At 41.8% G+C, this 25,627-nt stretch overlaps 1 protein-coding gene across 5 annotated transcripts in view; it reads left to right on the forward strand.

Annotated features, from left to right (window-relative positions):
- The window catches only part of UGGT1 (UDP-glucose glycoprotein glucosyltransferase 1), a 200,882-nt gene that overhangs the window by 71,188 nt on the left and 104,067 nt on the right, over positions 1-25,627 (forward strand). For all 5 annotated transcript variants that reach the window (XM_080670465.1, XM_080670464.1, XM_080670463.1 and 2 more), the window contains exons 13-18: positions 2,861-2,952; positions 4,471-4,621; positions 6,893-7,012; positions 8,050-8,135; positions 14,394-14,529; positions 18,698-18,829. In XM_080670465.1, coding sequence (XP_080526591.1) covers positions 2,861-2,952; positions 4,471-4,621; positions 6,893-7,012; positions 8,050-8,135; positions 14,394-14,529; positions 18,698-18,829 — 717 coding nt within the window. The remainder of the gene's footprint in view (positions 1-2,860; positions 2,953-4,470; positions 4,622-6,892; positions 7,013-8,049; positions 8,136-14,393; positions 14,530-18,697; positions 18,830-25,627) is intronic.

Raw genomic sequence — 25,627 nt, forward strand, 5'->3', positions numbered from 1 at the left:
ACCTTCTTTATTGGCCTCTTATTACAAGGATGAGGTTTAGCTTTCTGTCACTATGCCCTCCCACCCATGTCTACCTTGACTCCATATTGGCACTTTCCCCATATCTTCATTTTCCCTGTGTTTTTATGTCATGATTTTATCCATTTTTGATCTCCACTATGGACAGGTTGTTTCTCATGTCAGTGCATAGCAATTGTCCTGGGGACCTTCCTTTCACCTCAGAGGATGTCCTGTTCCTTGGATTCCAGGGCTTTGTTTTCGATTATTTTATTATTTTAGTGCAGCAAATTATTTTTCATGAGAAAAGTTTCATGCAAGGTAAATTTCAGACTGAGAAATCAATTTTCCATTTTTGTTTTTATTGATAGTTTGGCTGGATATAGAATTTTAGATTGGAAATCATTTAGAAGTTTGAAGGTATTACTACTTTTAATTTTGATTTCCATTGTGGCTATTGAGAAGTCTGAAGTCTTTGAGATCTGGCTTTTCTTTCTAGAATCATCTAGGATCTTTTCTTTGACCCTAAAAATCTGAAATTGTACAATGATATGTCATTTAGAAAAACCTGTAGTGTTGGGTGGTTGATGGGCCTTTTGAATCTGGAAAATTATTTTCTCTAGTTTGGGGAAATTTTTTGAATTATTTATTTGCATTTCTTCCATTGGTTTCAATTTTCTGTTTTCCTAGAACTATTTATTTTTAAGATTTTGCACATCCTTGACTAGCGTGGCCTAATTTGAAACAACCACCTTTTCTATTTTTCAGTTCTTTTGTCTTTTACTATTAAACTTTCTGGGAAGGATTTTCCACTCCTTGGTTAAGGTGTATTTGCCGTGGTCTCTTATCTTTAATGTTAGAGGATGTCTGGTATCTGTGATATGGAAGAATGAGGCAGTCAGAAGCTAATTGGAATCCCTAAGGGTGAGGCTTTTTTACTGTAAGCTCTCCTGAAATGGCCACTTCCTAGGGAACCCCAGTAACAGTGTCTTTCAATCTTTCCCCTTGAGCTGTTGAGTCTCAAGAAAAGGATCTTCTATAGTCTTCTGCCTGGAGGGTTAAGTTTGGCTGCCCAAGTGGAAGAGGCCCAGTAGAGAAGGACAATCAGTAACTTCCACTCAGTACCCTATTTTCATTGTGGGCTCCCCACCCTCAATTGTGCTTCATTTCCCATAGTTCCAGATTCTCTGTCTTACTCTTTCCAAGGATGAGCCTCCAGTTTTTTGGAGTGAGTCATGACAGCACTCACCTGCTATGTTAAATTAGGGGAGCCTGGGGCTGTTATCTTCAAAAGGCTTTCAATGGGAACTCATTTTTAGCCTAATCATTGCCCCTCACACACTATTCTTTGTGCTCTCACTTCCTGGTGTCACTGTTGCCTTCTTCCACTGTCAGCCTAGCATCCAGCTTCCTCAGGGCCACTAGACACTGCTGCTCACACCTCCTTCTAGCTTCCAAAATTAGTTTCTTTTCTGTTCTCTTTCTTGTTGTGGATTTATAACTTTAAGAGAGTCCCTTTTTTAAAAACTGACATTTCCAGAACGTTTCAAAAGAGGAAAAAAATGTTTGTGTTCAATCTACTACCTATATGTCAGATTTTCTAAATCTTTATGTAGATTAGTTACTTAAATAGACCTGAGGAATAAGTAAGCCAGATATATCTTAAATATTTGCTAATTTGAAGAAACCTGACAGCTTTTATTTACTTAATTTGATAACAGTATCAAATATTACCTTAATTTTAGGGCTCCCCCAGGAAAATAAAGGTTATATATTGGTACATCCTGAATTTTTCATTTTTTTGAGTAAAATATTTTATTAAAGTATAAAAAACAAAAATATAAAACACATACAAAAACATGCACGGAATTTTAGTGTGATGGATTTTCAGTAAGTGAAGCCAACTATGTTATCAGCATCCAGATCTATAAATAGATATGAGCTGTGTCTTTCTTATAGTCAAAGGGTGCTGTTCTTGCTGCCTGGGAGGGAATGGACATGCAGTTTTTCTCTCCTGTGTAAGAAAATTTAATTTTCATTGATACAACTCTTCATTATCCCCTTAATCTCACTTGACGTTTAATCCTGGAGGGGATAGAAGCAAAGCCACGGCTTCCTCATTGTTTCGTTTGTGTTTTTTCCCAGGTAGTGCTAAATCTTAAAGATGATTTCTCTTAGTCCACTGACTATGGGAGAAGGAAGGAGCTCAGTAGTCCCTGCACTTCCTTCCCTAGCAGTGGGAGAATCAGGAGGCCGCGGTCTCAGGGAGCAGCAGTTGAAGGCACCCCCTTTCCCCATGGACGCCAGGTTTTGGGAGAGCTAGGTTGCCTGTAGGTGCGGTCCTTAGCACAGAAACTCAAGAGTCTCTTGGTGTGCCTTAGTTTGGAAGTTGAAGGGAGGTGTGAGGTTTTGAAACCCTTCTAGATTAGTTCCCTGGATTTTATCAAGAAGGCCTAGCTGTTATTGACTGCTGTCAACCATCTTGGTTGGCATCACAAACAGGGAAAAGTAACAGAAGTCCTTTTATGAAAAGTGACCCTCAGCACTTGGCTAATTTGACACCACCACCACCACCACCACACCACCCTCCCCCCATTATAGGCAATAGTTTTGTTCATTAATGTGGGAAGGAGCGAGGGAGGGGGAGGCAGGCGAGGAGCAGGCCACATAAGCCAGCAGTTTGACCCGATCGGGTAGTAAATGCCGAATGGGGTGCGTAAAAGGCAGTCTTCCCCCAGCCTTGGGGTTTCCTGTGGGACTTTAGAGGACGGAAGCATTAGTGCACATAGAAAAGCTAGAAACATGGACATTTCTGTTGAACATTCTCTTCTTGCTCCTTAATAACTTTTTTTTAATATTTCAGTATTTCAAAGGAACTTTAGGGTTACAGCCTGGAGACTCAGCACTGTTCATCAATGGACTTCATATAGATTTAGATACGCAGGATATATTCAGGTATGGATAATATTTCCCACACTCTGAAAGTCTTGATCATGTGAAGTTCCTTGCTGTACATTCACATTGTTCTCCATGGTGGTGGCATGTTGGCAGCCTGATGGCTCACCAGGCCAGGGAGAGCCCTCAGGGAGGGTCTCTGTTCTGACTGGGAGGGTAGGATGACACTTGGCCTATTTTTCCTTAATCATCATGTCCATTTAAGGCCTTGGGCACGTAAGGCCCAAGTGTCTTTCGAGAATGCCCTTTTAGGAGCTGTATTGTCCTATTAACCAGGATAGCAGAAGAGAGCGGCTTGTGGTCTGGGAATAGAGTGAAGGAGGTTATTCCATGTGCTGCTTCTGGTGTCCAGCACACCTGCCTTTCTGTTCCGTTAAAATGTGGTTTAGGACTAAATTGTTCTAAATTGCCCTCATGAATTTTTGGAGCAGGTCGGTGGACAGTCAGGTGGACTTCACATTTTATCCTGTGAGTTAAAATTGACAGGCGACACCATGGCTTCATAGCAGCAGAAACAAAAGCTATTGCTAATGCTTCAGAAGAAGCAGTTTCCCCAGGGTGGTGTTCCCACATGAGCTGAGCTTTATGTTCACATACTACTCCACAGAGCTAGTGAAAATTAGTAAGGGACACTAAAAGATTGCCCATGTTTGTTTTTTTAATTAAAAATATATATCTTTAATTTTTCATAGTATTACAAACTGGGTACTTGCTCATAGTAAATTTTAAATAATTCAACTATATCAAAGAACTAAAAAGTAAAGACTTTATCCTGTACTCTTATTTCCTCTCCCCTGGCAAACCTCTTTTGGGTGTGCCGTCCTCCAGCTGTGGTCATACGTTGTGTGCCTGTGTAAATTGCTACTGATATTAAAACACGTTAAACATATGCAATGTAGTATTCCTTTTTTTGGTGTGTTTTTTTTATAAACTCTTGGTTTTGAGATAATAGATTCATGTGCAGTTGTAAGAAATAACACAGAGATTACTGTAGCATTTAAGATGTGCAATGTAAATTCCAGATTTAGGATTATTTCACCCTGAAATTGTATGTTTATATTAAATAATTTCTATATGCAATGTATATGTTGATAAGTATAAATAAGCATGAACCAAGAAGGAAGTCCTACTTGCTTTTTTCTACATACTTGACAAGATGAAACAAAGGGAAGATCACCCTTTTTTGATTTCCCAACTAATCCGATAGGGCAGTGGTCGGCAAACTCATTAGTCAACAGAGCCAAATATCAACAGTACAACGGTTGAAATTTCTTTTGAGAGCCAAATTTTTTAAACTTAAACTTCTTCTAATGCCACTTCTTCAAAATAGACTCGCCCAGGCCGTGGTATTTTGTGGAAGAGCCACACTCAAGGGGCCAAAGAGCCGCATGTGGCTCGCGAGCCGCAGTTTGCTGACCACTGCGATAGGGAATTGAGTTTGAACTGATACCTTTTTTTTATGGCAAGAGTATTTTTAAAAGCTTTTTCTTCTAAATACCCTTTTTTTTTTTTTTTCAGTTTGTTTGATGTATTGAGGAGTGAAGCTCGGGTCATGGAGGGTCTACATAGACTGGGAATACAAGGTCTTTCTCTGCACAATGTTTTAAAACTGAACACCCAGCCCTCCGAGGCCGACTATGCCGTCGACATCAGGAGTCCTGCGATTGCGGTAGGTGTTCTATCAGAGGCCCAGGGGCACCTGGCCAGGTATTTTGTTACATTTTTTTTTTATGAGAGGTAAATTACTCCTGCCAGCTCGTTTGTTGGCATCAAACAAAGATTTACCACAACTGCTTATATGGGATCGTGTGCATGTAATGTAAGCACTTAAATGCTCCAAAAAGTTGAGTTATGCTTAATATGGTTAAGACAGTGATTTTTCCACTTTTGTATCACCCTGTGATTCAGCGGAGCATGTCTTAGGAAAGAGTGTTTAGTTTGTATTTGTTCTGCTGCATATTTGATATTTTATATGTGAGGGATTCATGTAGATTAATATCTGCTGTCTGATGCCTCTGGGTCTTTGTCTTCACATCTGTAAAAGGGAGTGGAGGGAGTCGAGCTATCTTGAGCAGTCAAGGTGCAGTGAGATCAGTGTTGGAGATAGGTCTAGCTCACCCTTGGCACTCCAGTCCTTTATTTCTTGATTTTGTACTGCATTTATTTTAGGGAATATATTTTTATTGGTTTTTAGAGGGGGGGGGGAGGGAAGAAGAAAGGGGGGGAAAGGGAGGGAGGGAGAGAGAGAGAGAGGAAAGGGGGGAGAGAGAAAGCGAGGGAGAGAGATTGACTAGTTGACTACCATATGTGTCCCAACCAGGGATCAAACCCAAAACCTAGGTATGTTCCCTGACCCGGAAATTGAATCCACAACCTTTTGTCATATGAGCACGGGACAATACTCCAACCTACTGAACCACACTGGCCAGGGCTTTAGGGACAGTTTTTAAAAGAGAAATAATATAGAACCCTGATGGTCATTATTTGAATTGTCACTTGGTGCTATTTTGGTGAATACTGCTGTTATTTATTTTTCTATTAAAAATGTTTTTAATTACAAAGAGTAAAGAGATTAACATCATTAACAACTGTGTGACCCACCACTATACTTACTAAGTGTTAGCATTTATTTTGTGTTAGATCTACCTCTTGCTGTTCCCCTCCTATATGTAATTCCTCTTCTGCAGTTGGTATGCATCCCTTCTGTCCCTGTTTTATCATATTATTCCATACTGTATGTTTTAAAAGTTTGATAAATGCCATATCAGTGTCCTTCATCAGTTTCCTTCTTATTCAACATTTTTCAAGACTTATATAGGTTGACATGTACCAATCAGTTTTAGCATATGAGGTTTTATCTTTTACTGATTTAAAAAATTTTTACACAAAGTTTAAAATTTAAGACATACAAGAGTTTATATTGAAGTCTCATCTCTCAACTCTTCAGTTTTTACCCCCAGAAACAACAGGTATTAGCAATTATTTGTATATCCTTTCAGAAATACTCTGTTTAAAGTGACTGCTCTAGGGGACCCTTTCCCCCTCACTACTTGGAAGTCCATTCTGTGGGACTCTTCCCTCTCCTCATGTGGGAGTCTGTACTTGATCTTCAATAAATCTCCACCTTTGCTATACCACTTTCTGTCCTTGGATTCATTCTTTGATTCTGGCGGACAAAGAATCCGGGTTCCAGTCCAAAAATTCGGTATCAGTGTCAACAATAAAAATAATGTTTAAAAAATGAATTTAAAAAAATAAATAAAGTGACTGCTCCAGACACGAACATACATGAGAATTCTCAGTGCTCTGTGTCCTTGCCTACTTTTAGATCTTGACAAACTTTTAAATTTTTTTCAATTTAATGAGTTTGAAATTTTATTGTGCTTTCAGTTTATATGTCTCAGAGGACCAGTGTCGATGTACATCTTTCCTTGTGTTAATTGCTCATATAAATTTTTTCTATAAATTTCTCATTCATGTTTTTCACTAATTTGTTTCTCATATATTGTGTCTTTTATTGATATGTTAGATTTCCATACATATTCTTTCTAAAATTGAATTTATTGGGGTAACATTGGTTAATAAAATTATAGTTTTCAGGTATACAATTCTACAATACATCATCTGTATATGTATATTGTGTGTTTACCACCCCAACTCAAGTTCCTTCTATCACCACTTATCCCCTCTTCACCTTCTTCTATACATATTCTCGACACTAGTCCTTTATTGCTTTTTTAAGTTGCAAGTATCTTCTATTCTTGGCTTTTGTTTTAGACACTCATTTTTTACTTGATCTTTATATTTTTGAAAATGGTGTTTTCCTGTGTAATTCTTAAAACAATTTAAAGTCTTACTATTTTTTCTGCAAATTTCATTAATGTTGACTAAATATGTACCATGGTGTATGTACCATGTTGTATTTTTTTTTTTTTTCTAGTGGATCAACAACCTGGAGGTCGATAGCAGATATAATTCATGGCCTTCTAGTCTACAGGAGTTGCTTCGACCCACCTTTCCTGGTGTTATCCGGCAGATCAGGAAAAACTTACATAACATGGTAAGTAAAAGTCCTTATTGTCTGGTGTGAACTCTGTTTCTGCCTTGCCTGCTCTCTTACCTTTTGTCACATCTAGAATGTCACTTCTCTCCTTACTAGCTGCTGTTGCCCAACACTGCGCTGCCAATGCACTCTTGGCCCAGCTCCATATTCACACGAAAAGGGTTTTGAAATGTATTGATCATTTGTAGGGCTGTGAGATGTCATTGTATTAGGAACCTCTCACCCAATAACTTGAAGATTTAGACTGTGTTATTTTATTTTTAAGATAGTTATTTTTTACTAAGAAGATGTGTATGTTACTACTTGTTTTTCTTAAATATCTTAATCTCTAAACTTTAATAGATCAGTTTATTTCCTTAACAAGTCTTTCTGTCCTATTTGTTATTCCATATTTCAGTGCTTCAGGTAGATAGTGGAAGAGGGTTCTTAGTTCGCCCTCTTTTCCCTCCCATTTCCTTCTCTGCCCTTATTGGCTCCTAAAGAGGTAAGAGGCAGGTGAGTGCCAAGGTTGGCTTCCTCAGAACTTTCAAGGAGCACTGTCCTCTGTACTTCCCTTATTCTCAAAACCACATATTTCCTTCCCAGTCAGAATGTCAATGTTTCTTCTTAACCATACGTCTGACTTATTAAATGAAATAATACTTTTAAAGCATGTGAAAACTTAATAATGATAGCTTTTATTGTCTCAAAATTGAATTCTGAATTCAGAGATCCTTAGAAATCTAATCCAAATTTTCTAAGGTGGGAGAGTTAATAAAACTTGGGTTTTTAAGGTGTAGTAAAAGAGAAGGTGTTAGCAATCTGGACTGTACCCATGTTAGCAGCATTGACGCTGAGAAAACCCCGTATCCTGTCAGTGCCATGTTTTTTAACATAAAGGGAGGGTAATCGCTATTTGTGTGACTCCTGTCTTACGGGGTTTGAGTGTAGTTGGAAAAAGAGGGCCTTTAGGTGAAAAGACTGTGGGCATTTTTATTGGCTCAGGGACCTCTTAGTGAATGTCATTTCATGCTTTCCTTTCCCTCTGCCCACAGGTTTTCATGGTTGATCCTGCCCATGAGACCACGGCAGAGCTGATGAGCATAGCTGAGATGTTCCTCAGTAACCATATACCACTGAGGTAACACTGGTGTTGGTTTGATGATCTATCTAATTAAACTGAGATTTTGTTTGTCATTCTTAAGTGAAAGTCTGGTGCTATTGAATTGTAGGATAATTAATAGTAGGAATCATTAATAGCAACATGAAGCCAGCATCTTTTGGGGTAAAGAATTTGATTCTCAAGGAATAGAAGCTTACCACCACTGAATTATTAATCAGTGGCTTGTACACAAGGAGTTTGTGGTCTGAGTTTGCTTGCCAGGGGAAGGGTTTTACTGAGTGTGTGTCTGTGCCTCTTCCCTTTCAGTGCAGGTAGAGTCTTGCCAGCAGCTTTTGTTAGACTGTCGGGGACTGCATGTATAGGACAAGCATTGTTTAGGTGCACACAGACACACTTAATTCATTTGTGTTGCCAAATATACCAACATGGTAGTTGAATGCCTTTGAAGAACAATGTGTTTTCTTTTTCTTTTTAAAAATATACTTTTATTGATTTTAGAGAGGAAGGGAGAGGGAGAGTGAGAGAGAAACATGAATGATGAGAGAGAATCATTGATCGGCCGCCTCTTGCATGCCCCACACTGGGGATCGAGCTTGCAACCCGGGCATGTGCCCTGACCAGGAATTGAACTGGTGACCTCCTGGTTCCAGGGTCATTGCTCAACCACTGAGCCACACCAGCCAGGTGGAAACAGCTTGCTTTTTTTTTTAAAATATATTTTATTGATTTTTTAAAAATAAATCTTTATTCAGATTATTACAATTGTTTCTCCTTTTTCCCCCCATAGCTCCCCTCCACCTGGTTCCCACCCCACCTTCTGCCCTTACCTCCCCCCCACTGTCCTCATCCATAGGTGTATGATTTTTGTCCAGTCTCTTCCTGAACTCCCCCATACCCCTTTCCCCCGAGAATTATCAGTCCACTCCCTTTCTATGCCCCTGATTCTATTCTATTCACCAGATTAATCTGTTCCTCAGGTTTTTAATTCACTTGAGTTTTAGGTTCACTTGTTGGTAGATATGTATTTGTTGTTCATAATTTTTATCTTAACTATTTTCTTCTTCCTCTTCTTTAAGAATACCTTTCAGCATTTCATATAATACTGGTTTGGTGGTGATGAACTCCTTTAGCTTTTTCTTATCTGTGAAGCTCTTTATCTGCCCTTCAATTCTGAATGATAGCTTTGCTGGGTAGAGTAATCTTGGTTGTAGGTTCTTGTTATTCATCACTTTGAATATTTCTTGCCACTCCCGTCTGGCCTGCATAGTTTCTGTTGAGAAATCAGCTGACAATCGTATGGGTGCTCCCTTGTAGGTAACTAACTGTTTTTCTCTTGCTGCTTTTAATATTCTCTCTTTGTCTTTTGCTCTTGGCATTTTAATTATGATGTGTCTTGGTGTGGTCCTCTTTGGATTCCTTTTGTTTGGGGTTCTGTGCACTTCCTGGACTTGTAAGTCTATTTCTTTCACCAGGTGGGGAAAGTTTTCAGTCATTATTTCTTCAAATAGGTTTTCAGTATCTTGCTCTCTCTCTTCTTCTGGCACCCCCATAATTCTGATGTTGGTACGCTTGAAGTTGTCCCAGAGGCTTCTTACACTATCTTCAACTTTTTGGATTTTTTTTTCTTTTTGCTTTTTCGGTTGAGTGTTTTTTGCTTCTTTGTATTTCAATTCTTTGACTTGATTCTTGTGTTCCTTTAGTCTGTTGTTGGGTCTCTGTATAATATTTTTTATTTCAGTCAGTGTATGTTTAATTTCTCGTTGGTCCTTTTTCATATCTTCGAGGGTCTCGTTATATTTATCGGCCTTTTCTAGGATATTCTTGAAAAGCCTTATAACCGTGGTTTTGAATTCTATATCCAGTCGTTTGTTTTCCTCCATTTCTTTCGTTTGTGATCTGTTTCTTTGACGCCGCATTTTCACTGCTTCCCTGAGTTGGTAGGATAGATTTGTGTGCTAGGTTTCCTATATGGCCTAGTGGGTCGGCCTCCCCAGTTAACCTGAGGCGGACACTCTTTTTTTTTTTTTTTTTTTAAATAAATCTTTATTCAGATTATTACAATTATTTCTCCTTTTTCCCCCCATAGCTCCCCTCCACCCATTTCCCACCCCACCTTCTGCCCTTACCTCCCCCCCACTGTCCTCATCCATAGGTGTATGATTTTTGTCCATTCTCTTCATGAACCCACCATACCCCTTTCCCCCTGAGAATTATCAGTCCACTCCCTTTCTATGCCCCTGATTCTATTATATTCACCAGATTATTCTGTTCCTCAGGTTTTTAATTCACTTGATTTTTAGGTTCGCTTGTTGATAGATATGTATTTGTTGTTCATAATTTTTCTCTTTACTTTTTTCTTCTTCCTCTTATTTAAGAATACCTTTCAGCATTTCATATAATACTGGTTTGGTGGTGATGAACTCCTTCAGCTTTTTCTTATCTGTGAAGCTCTTTATCTGCCCTTCAATTCTGAATGATAGCTTTGCTGGGTAGAGTAATCTTGGTTGTAGGTTCTTGCTATTCATCACATTGAAAATTTCTTGCCGCTCCCGTCTGGCCTGCATAGTTTCTGTTGAGAAGTCAGCTGACAGTCGTATGGGTGCTCCCTTGTAGGTAAGTAACTGTTTTTCTCTTGCTGCTTTTAATATTCTCTCTTTGTCTTTTGCTCTTGGCATTTTAATTATGATGTGTGTTGGTGTGGTCCTCTTTGGATTCCTTTTGTTTGGGGTTCTGTGGGCTTCCTGGATTTGTAAGTCTATTTCTTTCACCAGGTGGGGGAAGTTTTCGGTCATTATTTCTTCAAATAGGTTTTCAGTATCTTGCTCTCTCTCTTCTTCTGGCACCCCCATAATTCTGATGTTGGTACGCTTGAAGTTGTCCCAGAGTCTTCTTACATTATCTTCAACTTTTTGGATTTTTTTTTGCTTTTTGCTTTTTCGGTTGAGTGTTTTTTGCTTCTTTGTATTTCAATTCTTTGACTTGATTCTTGTGTTCCTCTAGTCTGTTGTTGGGTCTCTGTATAATATTTTTTATTTCAGTCAGTGTATGTTTAATTTCTAGTTGGTCCTTTTTCATATCTCCGAGGGTCTCGTTATATTTATCGGCCTTTTCTAGGATATTCTTAAAAAGTCTTATAACCGTGGTTTTGAATTCTATATCCAGTCGTTTGTTTTCCTCCATTTCTTTCGTTTGTGATCTGATTCTTTGACCCCGCATTTTCACTGATTCCCTGAGTTGGTAAGGTAGATATTTGTGCTAGGTTTCCAATATGGCCCAGTGGGTCTGCTTTCCCAGTTAACCTGAGGTAGACACTCTTGGTGCACCCCTTTGTGGACTGTGTGTATAGCCTTGTTGTAATTAAGTCTTTATTGTTGTTGGTATCACTGGGAAGAATTGACCTCCGGGCCAGTTGGCTGTAAGGATCAGCTGTGTCTATGCTGGGAGAAGTTCGGTGCTGGAGACAGCCTTATAGGATTAGACTTTCCAAATTGCAATAGCCTCTGTGCTCAGCTTGGATGGGGTGGAGTCTCAGTCTTGGCTTCCTGTCAGCCTTGCCCTTGCGCGCGTGCGCACTTTCAGTCCTCCGCCTTCCCCGGCTCCCGAGTTTCCGCCGAGAGTCCAGACTCCCCCCACAAGAGCGTTGGTCCCCAGGGGCTCGCCTGGAACTGGGGTTCACTGCAGTCAGAACTGGGGCTCAGTGCAGTCAGGATCCTCTGACTCCCTTCCACTAGGGAAAGCCTGTGGCAACCTCCGCAGCCTTTGTGCGCACTGGCCCACGTGCGCCTTCAGACTTCTGCCTTTCCCAGCTCGAGTCTCCGCCCGAGAGTCCAGACTGCCCCCGTAAGAGCATGGGTCCCCAGGGGTTCGCCCGGAACTGGGGTTCAGTGCAGTCAGAACTGGGGTTCAGTGCGGTCGGAGGCTTCCTTCCCCCTTCCGCCAGAGAAAGTCAGCCAGGCTCTCAGCCGCCCTTCCTCTCTGCGCGCACAAAGCCCCTTTGCCGTACCTCCAATTCTCTGTGAGCTTTTCTCTTTCCTTCTAGTTGTAGAATTTTCACTCAGCCAGCTTTCCTGTGGTTCTGGATGGTGTCCGTTCTGTCTTTTAGTTGTAGTTTTGAAATTGTTGTGCGAGGCAGCAGTTTAGGTGTTTACCTATGCCGCCATCTTGGTTTCTCCCGAGGCGGACACTCTTGGTGCACCCCTTTGTGGACTGTGTGTACAGCCTTGTTGTAGTTAAGTCTTGATTGTTGTTGGTATCACTGGGAGGAATTGACCTCCAGGCCTGTTGGCTGTAAAGATCCGCTGTGTCTATGCTGGGAGAAGTTCGGTGCTGGAGACAGCCTTGTAGGATTAGACTTGCCAAATTGCAATAGCCTCTGTGCTCAGCTTGGATGGGGTGGAGTCTCGGGGTGGAGTCTCATTGCGGAGGAGACAGTCTTGGCTTCCAGTCAGCCTTGCCCTTGTGCGCGCGCGCCTGTGCGTGCCTCTAGACCTCTGCCTTCCCTGGCTCCCGAGTCTCCTCCCGAGAGTCCAGATTCCCCCCACAAGAGCGTGGGTCCCCAGGGGCTCGCCTGGAACTGGGGTTCAGTGCAGTCAGAACTGGGGCTCATTGCAGTCAGGAGCTTCTGACTCCCTTCTGCTAGGGAAAGCCTGTGGCAACCTCCGCAGCCTTTGTGCACTCTGGCGCGCGCACTTCAAGACCCCTGCCCGCCGGGGCTCCCCCGGGTCTCCCCCGGGTCTCCGAGTCTCCGGGTGCCTTTCTCTCTACCTGACAGTCCAGACTACCCCTGTATGAGCCTGGGTCCACGGGGTTTCACCTGGGACTGGGGTTCAGTGCAGTCAGAACTGGGGTTCACTGCGGTCGGGGGCTTCCTTCCCCCTTCCGCCAGAGAAAGTCAGCCGGGCTCTCAGCCGCCCTTCCTCTCTGCGCACACAAAGACCCTTTGCCGTACCTCCAATTCTCTGTGATCTTTTCTCTCTCCTTCTAGTTGTAGAATTTTCACTCAGCCAGCTTTCTTGTGGTTCTGGATGGTGTCCGTCTGTCTTTCAGTTGTAGTTTTGAAATTGTTGTGTGAGGCAGCAGTTTAGGTGCTTACCTATGCCGCCATCTTGCTTTCTCCTCTCTATTTTATTGATTTTTTTACAGAAAGGAAGGGAGAGGGATAGAGAGTTAGAAACATCCATCAGCTCCCTCCCGCACACCTCCTACTGGGGATGTGCCCGCAACCAAGGTACATGCCCTTGACTGGAATCGAACCTGGGACCTTTCAGTCCGCAGGCCGACGCACTATCCACTGAGCCAAACCGATTAGGGTGAAACAGCTTGCTTCAACAGTTGAAAGTCCCAGCCACCTTTGGGAACCTGCTTTTTTATTCTATAAGTGACGAATGCCTTTTTCAACCATATTGGATGTGAACTGTGTTTTTCCATAACGAATAGTTTTCCTCTATTAGCTATAGTATTTGTATTGGGTACATTCCTTTTAACCAGTTGCTTTTTTTTTTTCAATTGCAGTTTACATTCAATATTATTTTGTATTAGTTTCAGGTGTAGAGCATATTGGGTAGACAATCATATACTTTACAAAGTGTTCCCCTTCATATTTCCAGTACCCACCTGGCACCATAAATATTACAATATTATTGACAATATTTCCTATGCTGTACTTTATGACTATTGTATAACTACCAACTTGTACTTCTTTTTTTTTTATATATTTTATTGATATTTTACAGAGAGGAAGGGAGAGGGATAGAGAGCCAGAAACATCGATGAGAGAGAAACATCGATCAGCTGCCTCCTGCACACTCCCCACTGGGGATGTGCCCGCAACCAAGGTACATGCCCTTGACCGGAATCGAACATGGGACCCTTCAGTCTGCAGGCCGATGCTCCATCCACTGAGCCAAACCGGTTTCGGCCAACTTGTACTTCTTAATTCCTTCACCTTTTGCACCTCAAACCCCTTCCTCTCTGGCAACCATCAGTCTGTTCTTTGTATCTATGAGTCTGTTTGTTTATTCATTTATTTTGTTCTTTAGATTCCACATGTAAATGAAATCACATGGTATTTGTCTTATTTCACTTAGCTTAATACCCTCTAGCTCCATCCATGCTGTCACAAATGATAATTCATTTTTGTGTTTGTGTCTATTGATGGGCACTGGGGTTGCTTCCATATCTTGGCAATTGTAAATAACGCTGCATTGAACATAGGGGTTCGTTAACCAGTTGTATTCTTTAAGATAAGTCCCCCCACCCCTTCTTTCTTGTCCTCAGACTTGGTTTAATCTTCGTGGTTAATGATTCTGAAGATGTGGATGGGATGCAAGATGCTGGAGTGTCTATTATGAGAGCATATAATTATGCTGCCCAAGAAGTGGATCATTATCACGCCTTCCAAACCCTGACACAGGTATGTTTTCATTCAAAATGTTGAAGAATTTTTAAATCTAACTTACTCTAAGAAACAGTGTGTGGTAAGAGAATTCGGTATATCTGTAAAGAGAAAAGGTAAGAAGTCACTAGCTAGTGTCTTTTGGTAAATGTGATGTTTTCTACTTGTTTTTAAAAAATGTTTGCTTTTCCCCTCTTTAAGACCATCGTGATATTTTCATTAGGACTCAGTTTATTATTCAAGTCATGAAATTCTCAATGTCTGCTTTCTTCATATTAACTGGAAACTTTTAAATGCCCTAATTTTACATATATTTAAAATTCTTGCTCAAGTTCAAATATAAAAAACTTCATATTCAATAAATTTAAAAAATTATTATATTCAGAAGAAGTACCAATTATTCTGTTACAGATTAGTGGTAATTATTCAAAACCATCTGAAGCAATTGATTCTCACCACATTTTTTTTTTTTTAATATATATTTTATTGATTTTTTACAGAGAGGAAGGGATAGGGATAGAGAGTTAGAAACATCGATGAGAGAGAAACATCGATCAGCTGCCTCCTGCACACCCCCCACTGGGGATGTGCCCGCAACCAAGGTACGTGCCCTTGACCGGAATCAAACCCGGGACCCTTCAGTCCGCAGGCCGATGCTCTATCCACTGAGCCAAACCGGTTTCGGCGATTCTCACCACATTTATTTTACCTGGAAACATGGAGTCAGTCTGCTGTCTATTATGCTATTATTTAGAGATTCAGTCAGGGGTGGTTTTTTTTTGTGTGTGTGTGTGTGTGTTTTTTTTAATATATTTTTATTGATTTTAGAGAAGAAGGGAGAGGGAGAGAGAGATAGAAACATCAATGATGAGATTGAAAATCATTGACTGGCTGCCTCCTGCACATCCCCTACTGGGGATCGAGCCTGCAATCCAGGCATGTGCCCTGACCGGGAATCGAACCAGGGACCCTTCAGTTCGCAGGCCGACATTCCATCCACTGAGCCAAACCAGCCAGGGCCTCAGGGGTGCTTTTTAATTAGGTAAAATGCATGTTTATTGGCTAACAGTCACCAAAGGCCCTTTACCAGACCTAGTATTAGCTGTGAGGGATAGAGAAAGGGGGTAAGAAGTCACCTGTGTCCTCAGAGAACTGGCAGTCTAGTGGAGACACCCCCACATGGTGGGGAGCGTAGCTGGCTATGGCAACACTAGGCCTCAGACCATGCAGGGTGGCCGCGGCGTTGTTAGGGAGGGGAACGCTGTCACAGCTGAGTATAGGAGGAACAACCCGAGTAGTTGAACAATGGCTGCAAATCAGAGATAGTGATTCTAAGTTGTTAATAGGACTTGAGTAGAGTATTGTGAGAGCCGAGTGGAGAGGAGAACCTGGTTTTGAAGCGGCGGGGGGAGGGGGGGGGCGGGGGGGGCGGGGGGGGGGAGGGCGGCTCAGGCGTCCAGATCCCAGAATTAAACTACAATTAAAAACTTCATTCTGATCACGTGTGGAGATGGATCTGATAAAGGTCAGGAGAGCGGCAGGGATGCCAGGTGAGCCGTTGCTGTTTGTCTGTGCAGTGAGGGTAGTGGGAGTTAGCAGGGCTGGGAGCATGAGGAAATCTGAGATGTTGCTGAGGATGGTGTGTGAAGTCTGCTTTTTAAAGATCCCCCCCATAGCTATGTGAAGGAAAGGATAATATGAATTTTCATTTATTTTTGTTTATTCTTAATTGCAAAAGTAAAAAAAAAATTCACTGTAAATGTTTTCCCTAAATAATATTAAAGTGTGAATTTAAAATTTAGCTGTCTCCAGTCCCTAATCCTGCTCCTTAAAGTTAACCACCATTACAAGATTGCCTTGTATCCTTCTAGATGTTTAACAGCACATGTATAGACATCTGTTTTATGTCTGCTTTATAAAAACAGGGATTTTGCCATATATATTTTGCAACTTATTTCCTCTAAACATCATGGACATGAGTTCTTATTTCAAGGATTGCTTACATTCAGATTTTGGAAAATTTAATACAGTTTTACATTTGGGGCTTAATGTAAGTATGAACAGATTGGGTCATTTTATCAATATATAGTTTCTAAGAAGGCATCTTGAAAATACCAGCAAATCAAATACAATACGTTAAAAGAATAATACATCATGATAGAGTGGGGTTCATTCCAGGGGCACAGGATGGTTTAACACACACAAATAGATCAATGCAATATACCACATTAACAAAAACAAAGGATAAAAATCATATGATCTTATCAATAGATGCAGAAAAAGCATTTGATAAGATACAACTTTAGAAAAAGAAATGGAAAAAAACAACAACAATTCCTTTTGCAATTGCCACCAGAAGAATAAGATACCTAGGAAGAAACTTAACAAAGGATGTAAAGGACCTATATACTGAAAACTACAAAGCATAATTAAAAGAGATGAAAAAGACACAACAAAATGGAAAGATATTCTGTTCGTGGATTGGAAGAATCAACATTGTTGAAATGGCCATGTTTCCCAAAGCAATATACAGATTTAATGCAATCTCCATCAAAATCCCAATGTCAGTTTTTAATGAAATAGAGGAAAAAAATAATCAGATTTGTATAGAATTGCAAAAGACCCCGAATAGCCAAAGCAACCTCGAGAAAAAGAACAAAGCCAGAGGTATCACACTACCCGACTTCCAATTATACTACAGAATGGCATGGTACTGGCAGAAAAATACAGATCAGTGGAACAGAATTGAGAGCCCAGAAACAAAACCACATGTAAATGGGCATATAATTCTTGATAAAGGAGCCCAAAACACACAATGTAGAAAAGAAAGCCTCTTCAATAAATGGTGCTGGGAGAATTGGAAAGCCACATGCAAATTAATGAAACTAGATTAAAGTTTGTCTCCATTTGTAAAAATCTAGAATGCATCAAAACCCTAAATATAAGATCTGAAACAATAAAATACATAGAAGAAAACATAGGAACTGAACTTAATGGACCTTGGTCTTAGCGAACATTTTATGGATTTGATCCCAAAGGCAAGGGAAGTAAAGGCAAAAATAAATGAATGGACTCTATCAAACTAAAAAGCTTCTGTGCAGCAAAAGAAACCAACAACAACACAAAAAGGCAACCGACCAGATGGGAGATGATATTTGCAAACCCACAAAGGTTTACTATCCAAAATCTATAAAAAATTCATACAATTCAACACCAAGCTAACAATCTAATAAAAAAATGTGCACTTCTCAAAAAAGACATACAAGTGCCCAATGTATGTATAGGAAAATATGCTCAACTTTAGTAGGTATTACGAAAATGCACATCAAAACTACAATGAGATACCGCCTCATACCTGTTAGAATGGCTGTTATCAACATAGACAAGTAGTAACAAATGTTGGAGAGGTTGTGGAGAAAAGGGAACCCTCACTCACTGCTGGTGGGAATGTAGATTGTACAACCACTGTGGAAAGCAGTCTGGCAGTTCCTCAAAAAATTAAGAATAGGGTTACCATGTGACCCAGCAATCCCTCTCCTGGGTATCTACCTGAAAAACTCAAAAACATGTATTTGCAAAGATATATGCACATTGAAACATTATTCGTTGTGGCCAAGACATGGAGACAACCAAAGTGTCCTTTGATAGAGGATGGGATAAAGAAGATATAATATATATATATATATATATATATATATATATATATATATACACACACACATATATTATGGAATACTATTCAGCCATAAGAAAGGATGAGAAACTACCATTTGCGACAACATGGATGGACCTTGAGAATATTATGCTAAGTGAAATAAGTCAGTCAGAAAAAGCTAAGAACCCTATGATATCGTTCATGTGGGTTATAAACTGAAACTCAGATACAGAGAATAGTATGGTGATTACCAGAGGGAACAGGTGGGAGGGGTGGGAATTAAAGGGGCCTAGTATTTGGTACTGAAGATGATTTGACTTTGGGTGGTGGCACACTTGAAACCTGTTAATTCATTTAATTAAAAAAAAGAAGGCATATTGAGGTATATGGAAAAGAGAATTGCTATTCCCTACTGATCCCATTTGACCTTTTAAGAAAAATAGTCATGTTTTCCTCCACATTCATTAATCTTTTGTAATAAACACTCTGAAATTTAAAAGTATAGTTGGTTAACCAGTTGTTTTTTTCCAGATATATAACAAAGTAAGGACTGGAGAAAAGGTGAAAGTTGAACATGTGGTCAGTGTCCTGGAGAAGAAATACCCATATGTAGAAGTGAACAGCATTTTGGGGATTGATTCTGCTTATGATCAGAATCGGAAGGTAAGGATTTTTCAGCATTTCTCATTTGACTGCAACACGGTACTTTTCTTACCTCCTCTTTTTGAGGTTGTCGTTATTAGTGGTGCTGGTTAAAGTATTTAGGTACTAGCATTTAAAAATTTAGAAACCAGATCACATCTCTGAGTCTGCAAATGTAGTTTATATTTCAATTTTGTGAAGATACTGATTTTTTAGCTGGCATATTAAATTGAAAAGCCTTTTCGTTTTCACAATGCAATGGTAATACTTGTATGATATACTGTATATTCTGGATAAAATCTGTTGGAAGTATGATTGATTGCCAGGATATGAGGTATGACAGTGTGTATCATTTATAGTTATTCAGGTTAAAGACGGAAATGTCTTAAGAAATGTAATAAACAGAATGGCAAAATGTGGTAATAAAAATATAGAGAAATATTTGAAAATTTTATTTAAAGCTAGTATGTTCCTTAGTGCGATATTAAGTACAGTAAAGCTCTTACCTATTGCAAGCAGGAATGAGGTGGTCAGTTTATTGAAAACAAATGTTGTGGCAGTGAATCAAAATACATTTCCAGAACATATTAATTTAAAACTATAAAAGGATATTTGTTTACCAACTGCTTTCTTTTTCTCAAATGAAGAACAAGGCCTTTGGTTCTTTTGTTTGGAGATCTGAGCTATCATTCCTTTAGAAGTCATACTCATGATTAATTATTTATTTCTCTTTCATCTGAGTACAGAATCCTTTGAGATTTTTATAATCTTCCTCTCCCCTTTTGTAGTTGTCTTACCCACATCTAATTCAGCATCAGCTGTTTTTAGTTTTTCACCTTTTTGAATTTTGCTAGTCATTCGGTTTGTTTTCTTGGGGAGACCAACTTTTTCTTTTTGCAGTCATACTTTGTTGGCTGTATAATATTAAATTATGTTTTTTTCATTCACTAAGGAAAATAGTTGGTTTGGAAACAGACACAAATTATTTTGATAAACAAACAGCTCAAATGAGGGGAGCAAATATGTGTGCATTCTAGAGAGTAGCTCACCAGTGTAAGAACTGAGCATGCTCTATAGCAAGTCTTTGTTGTATTACCTTATATTGGTTAAGAGATCTGCTACTACAAATTTTCCTCCTTTTAGAGAGATTCAACAAAATACTATTTAGTAAGAACAAAACTTAACAACTAGAGACATTTCTGAAATACTTTGAAATAAGGAATAATGTTTTACTTTTAGACACACCTGGTAGTACTGTGTCAGCCCCTTTATCATAGAAAGTGGAACAAGAGGTGGTGCCTATTGTTGGGGGGTCACACAGCCTGTTGGGGAGTGACACACAGTAAGAGCATGAAGTGTGGTGGTTGTGATGTTACTGTTTGCATGTTGTAGGTGGGAGGCCTACAGTGGGCAGCTCTGCCAGTTTGGGGCAGTGATCGATAAAAGCTTTCTAGAGAGGTGGTGACACTTGTCTATCCTGGGAATGAAAGTTTTTAGAGGGATAAAAAAACACAAACCCATAGGTTTATTATATGTGTACATTGATATTGAGTGCAAAACTAATTAAAATACTGCCTCTCGCCAAAACCGGTTTGGCTCAGTGGATAGAGCGTCGGCCTGTGGAGCAGGGGGAGGTGGAGAAGCCCTGAGGGGCAATCAGGGCCAGCAGCTGCCGCTCGCACCTGCTGACGGCACAGAGCAATTGGGACCGGTGCTGGGTGCCAACAGTGGGTGCGAGCGGGCTCGGTGCCAGTAGCAGGTGTGAGTGCCGGGTGGGACAGTGGCGTGCGGGAGAAAAGAATTTTCAGTAACCACCAGAGGATTGTCCCGATGACAGCGACTGGCGTCCTGCCTTGGTCTGGCGCCCCTGCTCACCTGCTCCACCATCCTGCCGTGGCCGATGCCTGCCATGTTCTGCGCTCTGCTGCCTGCCATGTTCCACGTGCGCCCCCTGGTGGTCAGTGCATGTCATAGTGACTGTTTGTTCAGTTGTTCTGTGTTTGGTCTATTTGCATATTAGGGTTTTATATATATAGATAGTTGACTTGTAACATTGTGTAAGTTTGAGGTGTACAGTTTGTTGATTTGATACATGATTACCCAGCAATGTTAACACCTCTATCACCTCACATAATTACCATTTCTTTTTTGTGGTAAGACTATTTAAGATCTACTCTCTTAGCAATTTTCAAGTATATAATACAGTATTGTTAAGTATAATCATCATGCTGTACACTAGGTCCCCAGAACTTATGACTGGGAGTTTATATATTTTGAAGAACATCTCCCCATTTACACCATACCCAGCTCCTGACAACCACCATTCTACTGTTTCTATGAGTTCAGCTCTTTCAGATTCCACATATAAGTACTTGTCTTTCTCTTTCTGATTTATTTAGATCCATGTTATTGCAAATGGCAGGACTTAATTACTTTTCTTGGCTGAATAATATCTTCTATATATATAAAAGGCTAATATGCAAAGTGTCCCCTTGGGAGTTTGACCAGGAGACCGGGAGTTCAATTGCTTGCTGTGATGTGCGTTGACCACCATGGGGTGGTGTGGAATGAAAGAAGGCCTTGGACGGCAGCCAGAAGGAAGGCCCCAGCCGGCAGCTGGAAGGCCCTAATAGGCCCTGATCACCAGCCAGGCCTAGGGACCCTACCCGTGCACAGATTTTGTACACTGGGCCTCTAGTTTCATCATATGTGTGTGTGTGTGTGTGTGTGTGTGTGTGTGTGTGTGTGTATGTATGTATATATATCTCCATTCAACTGCTGACAGACACTTAAGTTGATTCCATATCTTGGGTCTTATAAGTCATGCTGCAGTGACAACATGGGAATGCAGATATCTCTGAGGCCTGTCTCCATTCCCTTTAGCTCTATCTCCAGAAGTGAGATTGCTGGATCATGTCATAGTTTATTTTATAATTTCTGAGGAACCTTCATACATTTTTCTGCAGTGGCTGAACCAACTTATATTCCCATCAACTACATGAGGGTTCCCTTGTTTTCATACTTTCATGAAAATTTGTTATCTCTTGACTTTTTGATGATGGCCTTTCTAACAGGTATAAGGTGATATCTTATCTTGGTTTTGATTCACATTTCTGTGATGATTAGCAACATTTAACACCTTTTCATGTACTTGTCAGTCATTGCTATGTCTTTGGCAAAATATCGTTCAGTTCTTCTACCCCTTATTAATCAGACATTTTTTTCTTACATATTTTGGATATTAACCCTTTATCATATATATGATTTGCATGTATTCAATAGACATCTTCTTTATGTTGTTATTTGCTTCTTTTGCTATATAGAAGTTTTTAATCTTCATGTAGTCCCATTAGTTTCTTTTTGCTTATGCTTTTGTTGTCTTATCTAAAAAAAAATCATTGCCATGCCTCATGTCAAGGAGCTTTTTCCATCTGTTTTCTTCTAGGGGTTTTATGGTTTCAAGCCTGTGTTCAGAAATGTCTTTCATCCATTTCTAGTTAATTTTTGTGAGTAGTGTAAGATGTGGTCCAGTTTCATTCTTCTGCATGTGTTTATCAAGTTTTCCAGCACCATTTATCAAAGAAACTATCCTTTCCCCGTTGAGTATTCTTGGCTTCCTTATCTAATATTAGTTGGCTATATATGCATAGATTTATTTCTGACTTCTTGATTCTCTGGTTGTGTGTTTATTTTTATGCAGTACCATGCTGTTTTGATTACTATATTATTACTAGAGGCCTGGTGCATGAAATTCGTGCACGGGGGTGTGTGTCTCTCAGCCCAGCCTGCACCGTCTCCAATCTGGGACCCATCAAGGTATGTCCGACTGCCGGTTTAGGCCCGATCCTGGTAGGGCAATCGGACATCCCTCTCACAATCCCCGTTTACACTATACCCAGCTCCTGACAACCATACGCGCAGTCGGACATCCCTCTCATAATCCAGGACTGCTGGCTCCCAGCCTGCTCGCCTTCCTGATTGCCCCTAACTGCTTCTGCCTGCCAGCCTGATTGATGCCTTACTGCTCCCCTGCTAGCCTAATCACCTCTAACTGCCCTCCCCTGCAGGCCTGGTCACCCCTAACTGCCCTCCCCTGCAGGCCTGGTCTCTCCCAACTGCCCTGGTACCCCCCAACTGCTCTCCCCTGCAGGCCTGGGTCCCCCCCCCCCCCAACTGCCCTTCCCTGCTGGCCTGATCGCCCACAACTGCCCTCCCTTGCAGGCCTGGTCCTTCCCAAATGCCCTCCCCTGCTGGCCATCTTGTGGTGGCCATCTTGTGTTCACATGGAGGCAGCCATCTTTGACCACATGGGGGCAGCCATCTTGTGTGTTGGAGTGATGGTCAATTTGCATATTACTCTTTCATTAGATAGGATAGTACTAGAGGTCTGTTGCACGAAAATTCTCCCTGGGGGATCGGGCCTAAGCTGGCAGTCAACATCCCTCTGGCGGCCTCTCCCGCCACTGCCACTACACTCACAGCCATCAGCCCAGCTTGTTGCTGAGCGGAGCTTCCCCTGTGGGAGCGCACTGTCCACGAGGGGGCAGTTCTTGCATTGACCATCTGCCCCCTGGTGGTCAGTGTGCATCATAGTGACCAGCTGTTCCACTGTTAGGGTCAATTTGCATATTACCCTTTTATTATATAGTACTAGAGGCCCTGTGCACGAATTAGTGGTGTCCCTCAGCCTTGCTTGTGGGATCGGCCTGAAACCGGCTCTCTGACATCCCCTGAGGGGTCCTGGATTGCGAGAGGGCGCAGGTCAGGCCAAGAGACCCCACCAGTGCACTATCGGGGCTGGGGAGGTATGTGGGAGGTTGGCCAGCCAGGGAGGGACCACAGGAGGGCTTCAGAGCGTGTCTGGCCCATTTTGCTCAGTCCCAATTGGCCAGACCCAGCAGCAAGCTAACCTACCAGATGGAGCATCTGACCCCTGGTGGTAAGTGCACATCATAGCGAGTGGTTGAGCAGCCTTAGCATGTCATTAGCATATTACTCTTTGATTGGTTGAATGGTAGGCCGGATGACCAGACACTTACCATATTAGGCTTTTATTATCTACTAGAGGCCCGGTGCATAAAATTTGTGCAGGAAGGTGGGGATGTCCCTCAGCCCAGCCTACACACTCTTCAATCTGGGACCCCTCTCACAATCCAGGACTGCTGGCTCCCAACTGCTCACCTGCCTGCCTGATTGCCCCTAAGTGCTTGTGCCTGCCAGCCTGATCACCCCCTAACCACTCCCCTGCCAGCCTGATTGACGCCTAACTGCTCCCCGGCCGGCCTGTTTGCCCCCAACTGCCCTCCCCTGCCAGCCTGGTCACCCCTAACTGCCCTCCCCTGCTGGCCCAGTCACCCCTAACTTCCCTCCTTGCCAGCCTGGTCGCCCCTAACTGCCCTCCCCTGCCGGTCTGGTCCCCCCCAACTGCCCTCCCCTGCAGGCCTGGTTGCCCTTAACTGCCCTCCCCTGCAGGCCTGATTCTCACCCCCCCCCAACTGTCCTTCTCTACAGGCCTGATCGCCCCCAACTGCCCTCCCGTGCAGACCCAGTCACCCCTAACTGCCCTCCCCTGCCAGTCTGGTCACCCCTAACTGCCCTCCCTTGCTGGCCCAGTCACCCCTAACTTCTCTCCCTTGCCAGCCTGGTTGCCCCTAACTGCCCTCCCCTGCCATACTGGTCTCCCCCAACTGCCCTCCCCTGCAGGCCTGGTCACCCTAACTGCCCTCCCCTGCCAGCCCGATCGCCCCCAACTGCCCTCCCCTGCAGGCCCGATCGCCCTCCACTGTCGGCCTGGTCACCCCTAACTGCCCTCCCTTGAAGGCCTGGTCGCCCCCAACTGCCCTCCCCTGCTGGCCCAGTCACCCCCAACTGCCCTCCCCTGCTGGCCTGATCATCCACAACTGCCATCCCCTGCCGGCCATCTTGTGATGACATGGGGGCAACCATCTTGTGATGACGCGAGGGTGAGATGCCACCTAGGCTTTTATTAGTATAGATTAGAATCCTTTCACTTCAGCTTAAAGAACTCCTTTTGGCATTTTTTGTAGGACAGGTTTAGTAGTGATGAACTCTTAACGTTTGTTTGTCTCGGAAAGTCTTTACTTCATTTCTAAAGGATACCTTTGCCTGGGAGAGTATTTTTGGTGGGCAGTTTTTTCTTTCAACACTTTGTTTTTTCTTTTTTTTTCTTTTTCTTTTTAAAATATATTTTTATTGATTTTAGAGAGGAAGAGAGAGAGAGATAGAAACACCAATGATGAGAGGGAATCATTGATCAGATGCCTCCCGCACACCCCCCCCCCATCAGGAATGGAGCCCACAACCCAGGCATGTGACCCAGCCAGAACCAAACCAGAGATCCACACCAGCTGGGCTACATATACTCTTTCAATTCAACCTCACAGCATTCAGGTGAGGTAGATATTATTATAATCACTACTTTACAGATGAAGAACTGTAACTGAGATTGAAGAGATTAGGTCACTGGACCAAAATCTGAGATCTAGCAAACAGCAGGGCTGGGATCCTTATTTATTTATTTATTTATTTAGATTTTAAAAAAAATCTTTATTGATGAGAGTATTATAGATTTCTCCCTTTTTCCCCCGTTTCCCCCTTCAGTCAGTTCCTACCCCACCCCAAGCCTTCACTATCCTACTGTGTCCATAGGTAAGATCTTTGTTTTTGTTTTTTTAGTTTAATAAATCTTTATTGTTCAGATTACAATTGTTCCTCCTTTTTCCCCCATAGCTCCCCTCTACCCGGTTCCCATTCCACCCTCTGCCCTTACCGCCCCCCCCCCACTGTCCTCATCCATAG

The sequence above is a fragment of the Plecotus auritus genome (genome assembly GCF_963455305.1).
Source record: "Plecotus auritus genome assembly, chromosome: 5".
Classification (NCBI taxonomy): domain Eukaryota; kingdom Metazoa; phylum Chordata; class Mammalia; order Chiroptera; family Vespertilionidae; genus Plecotus; species Plecotus auritus.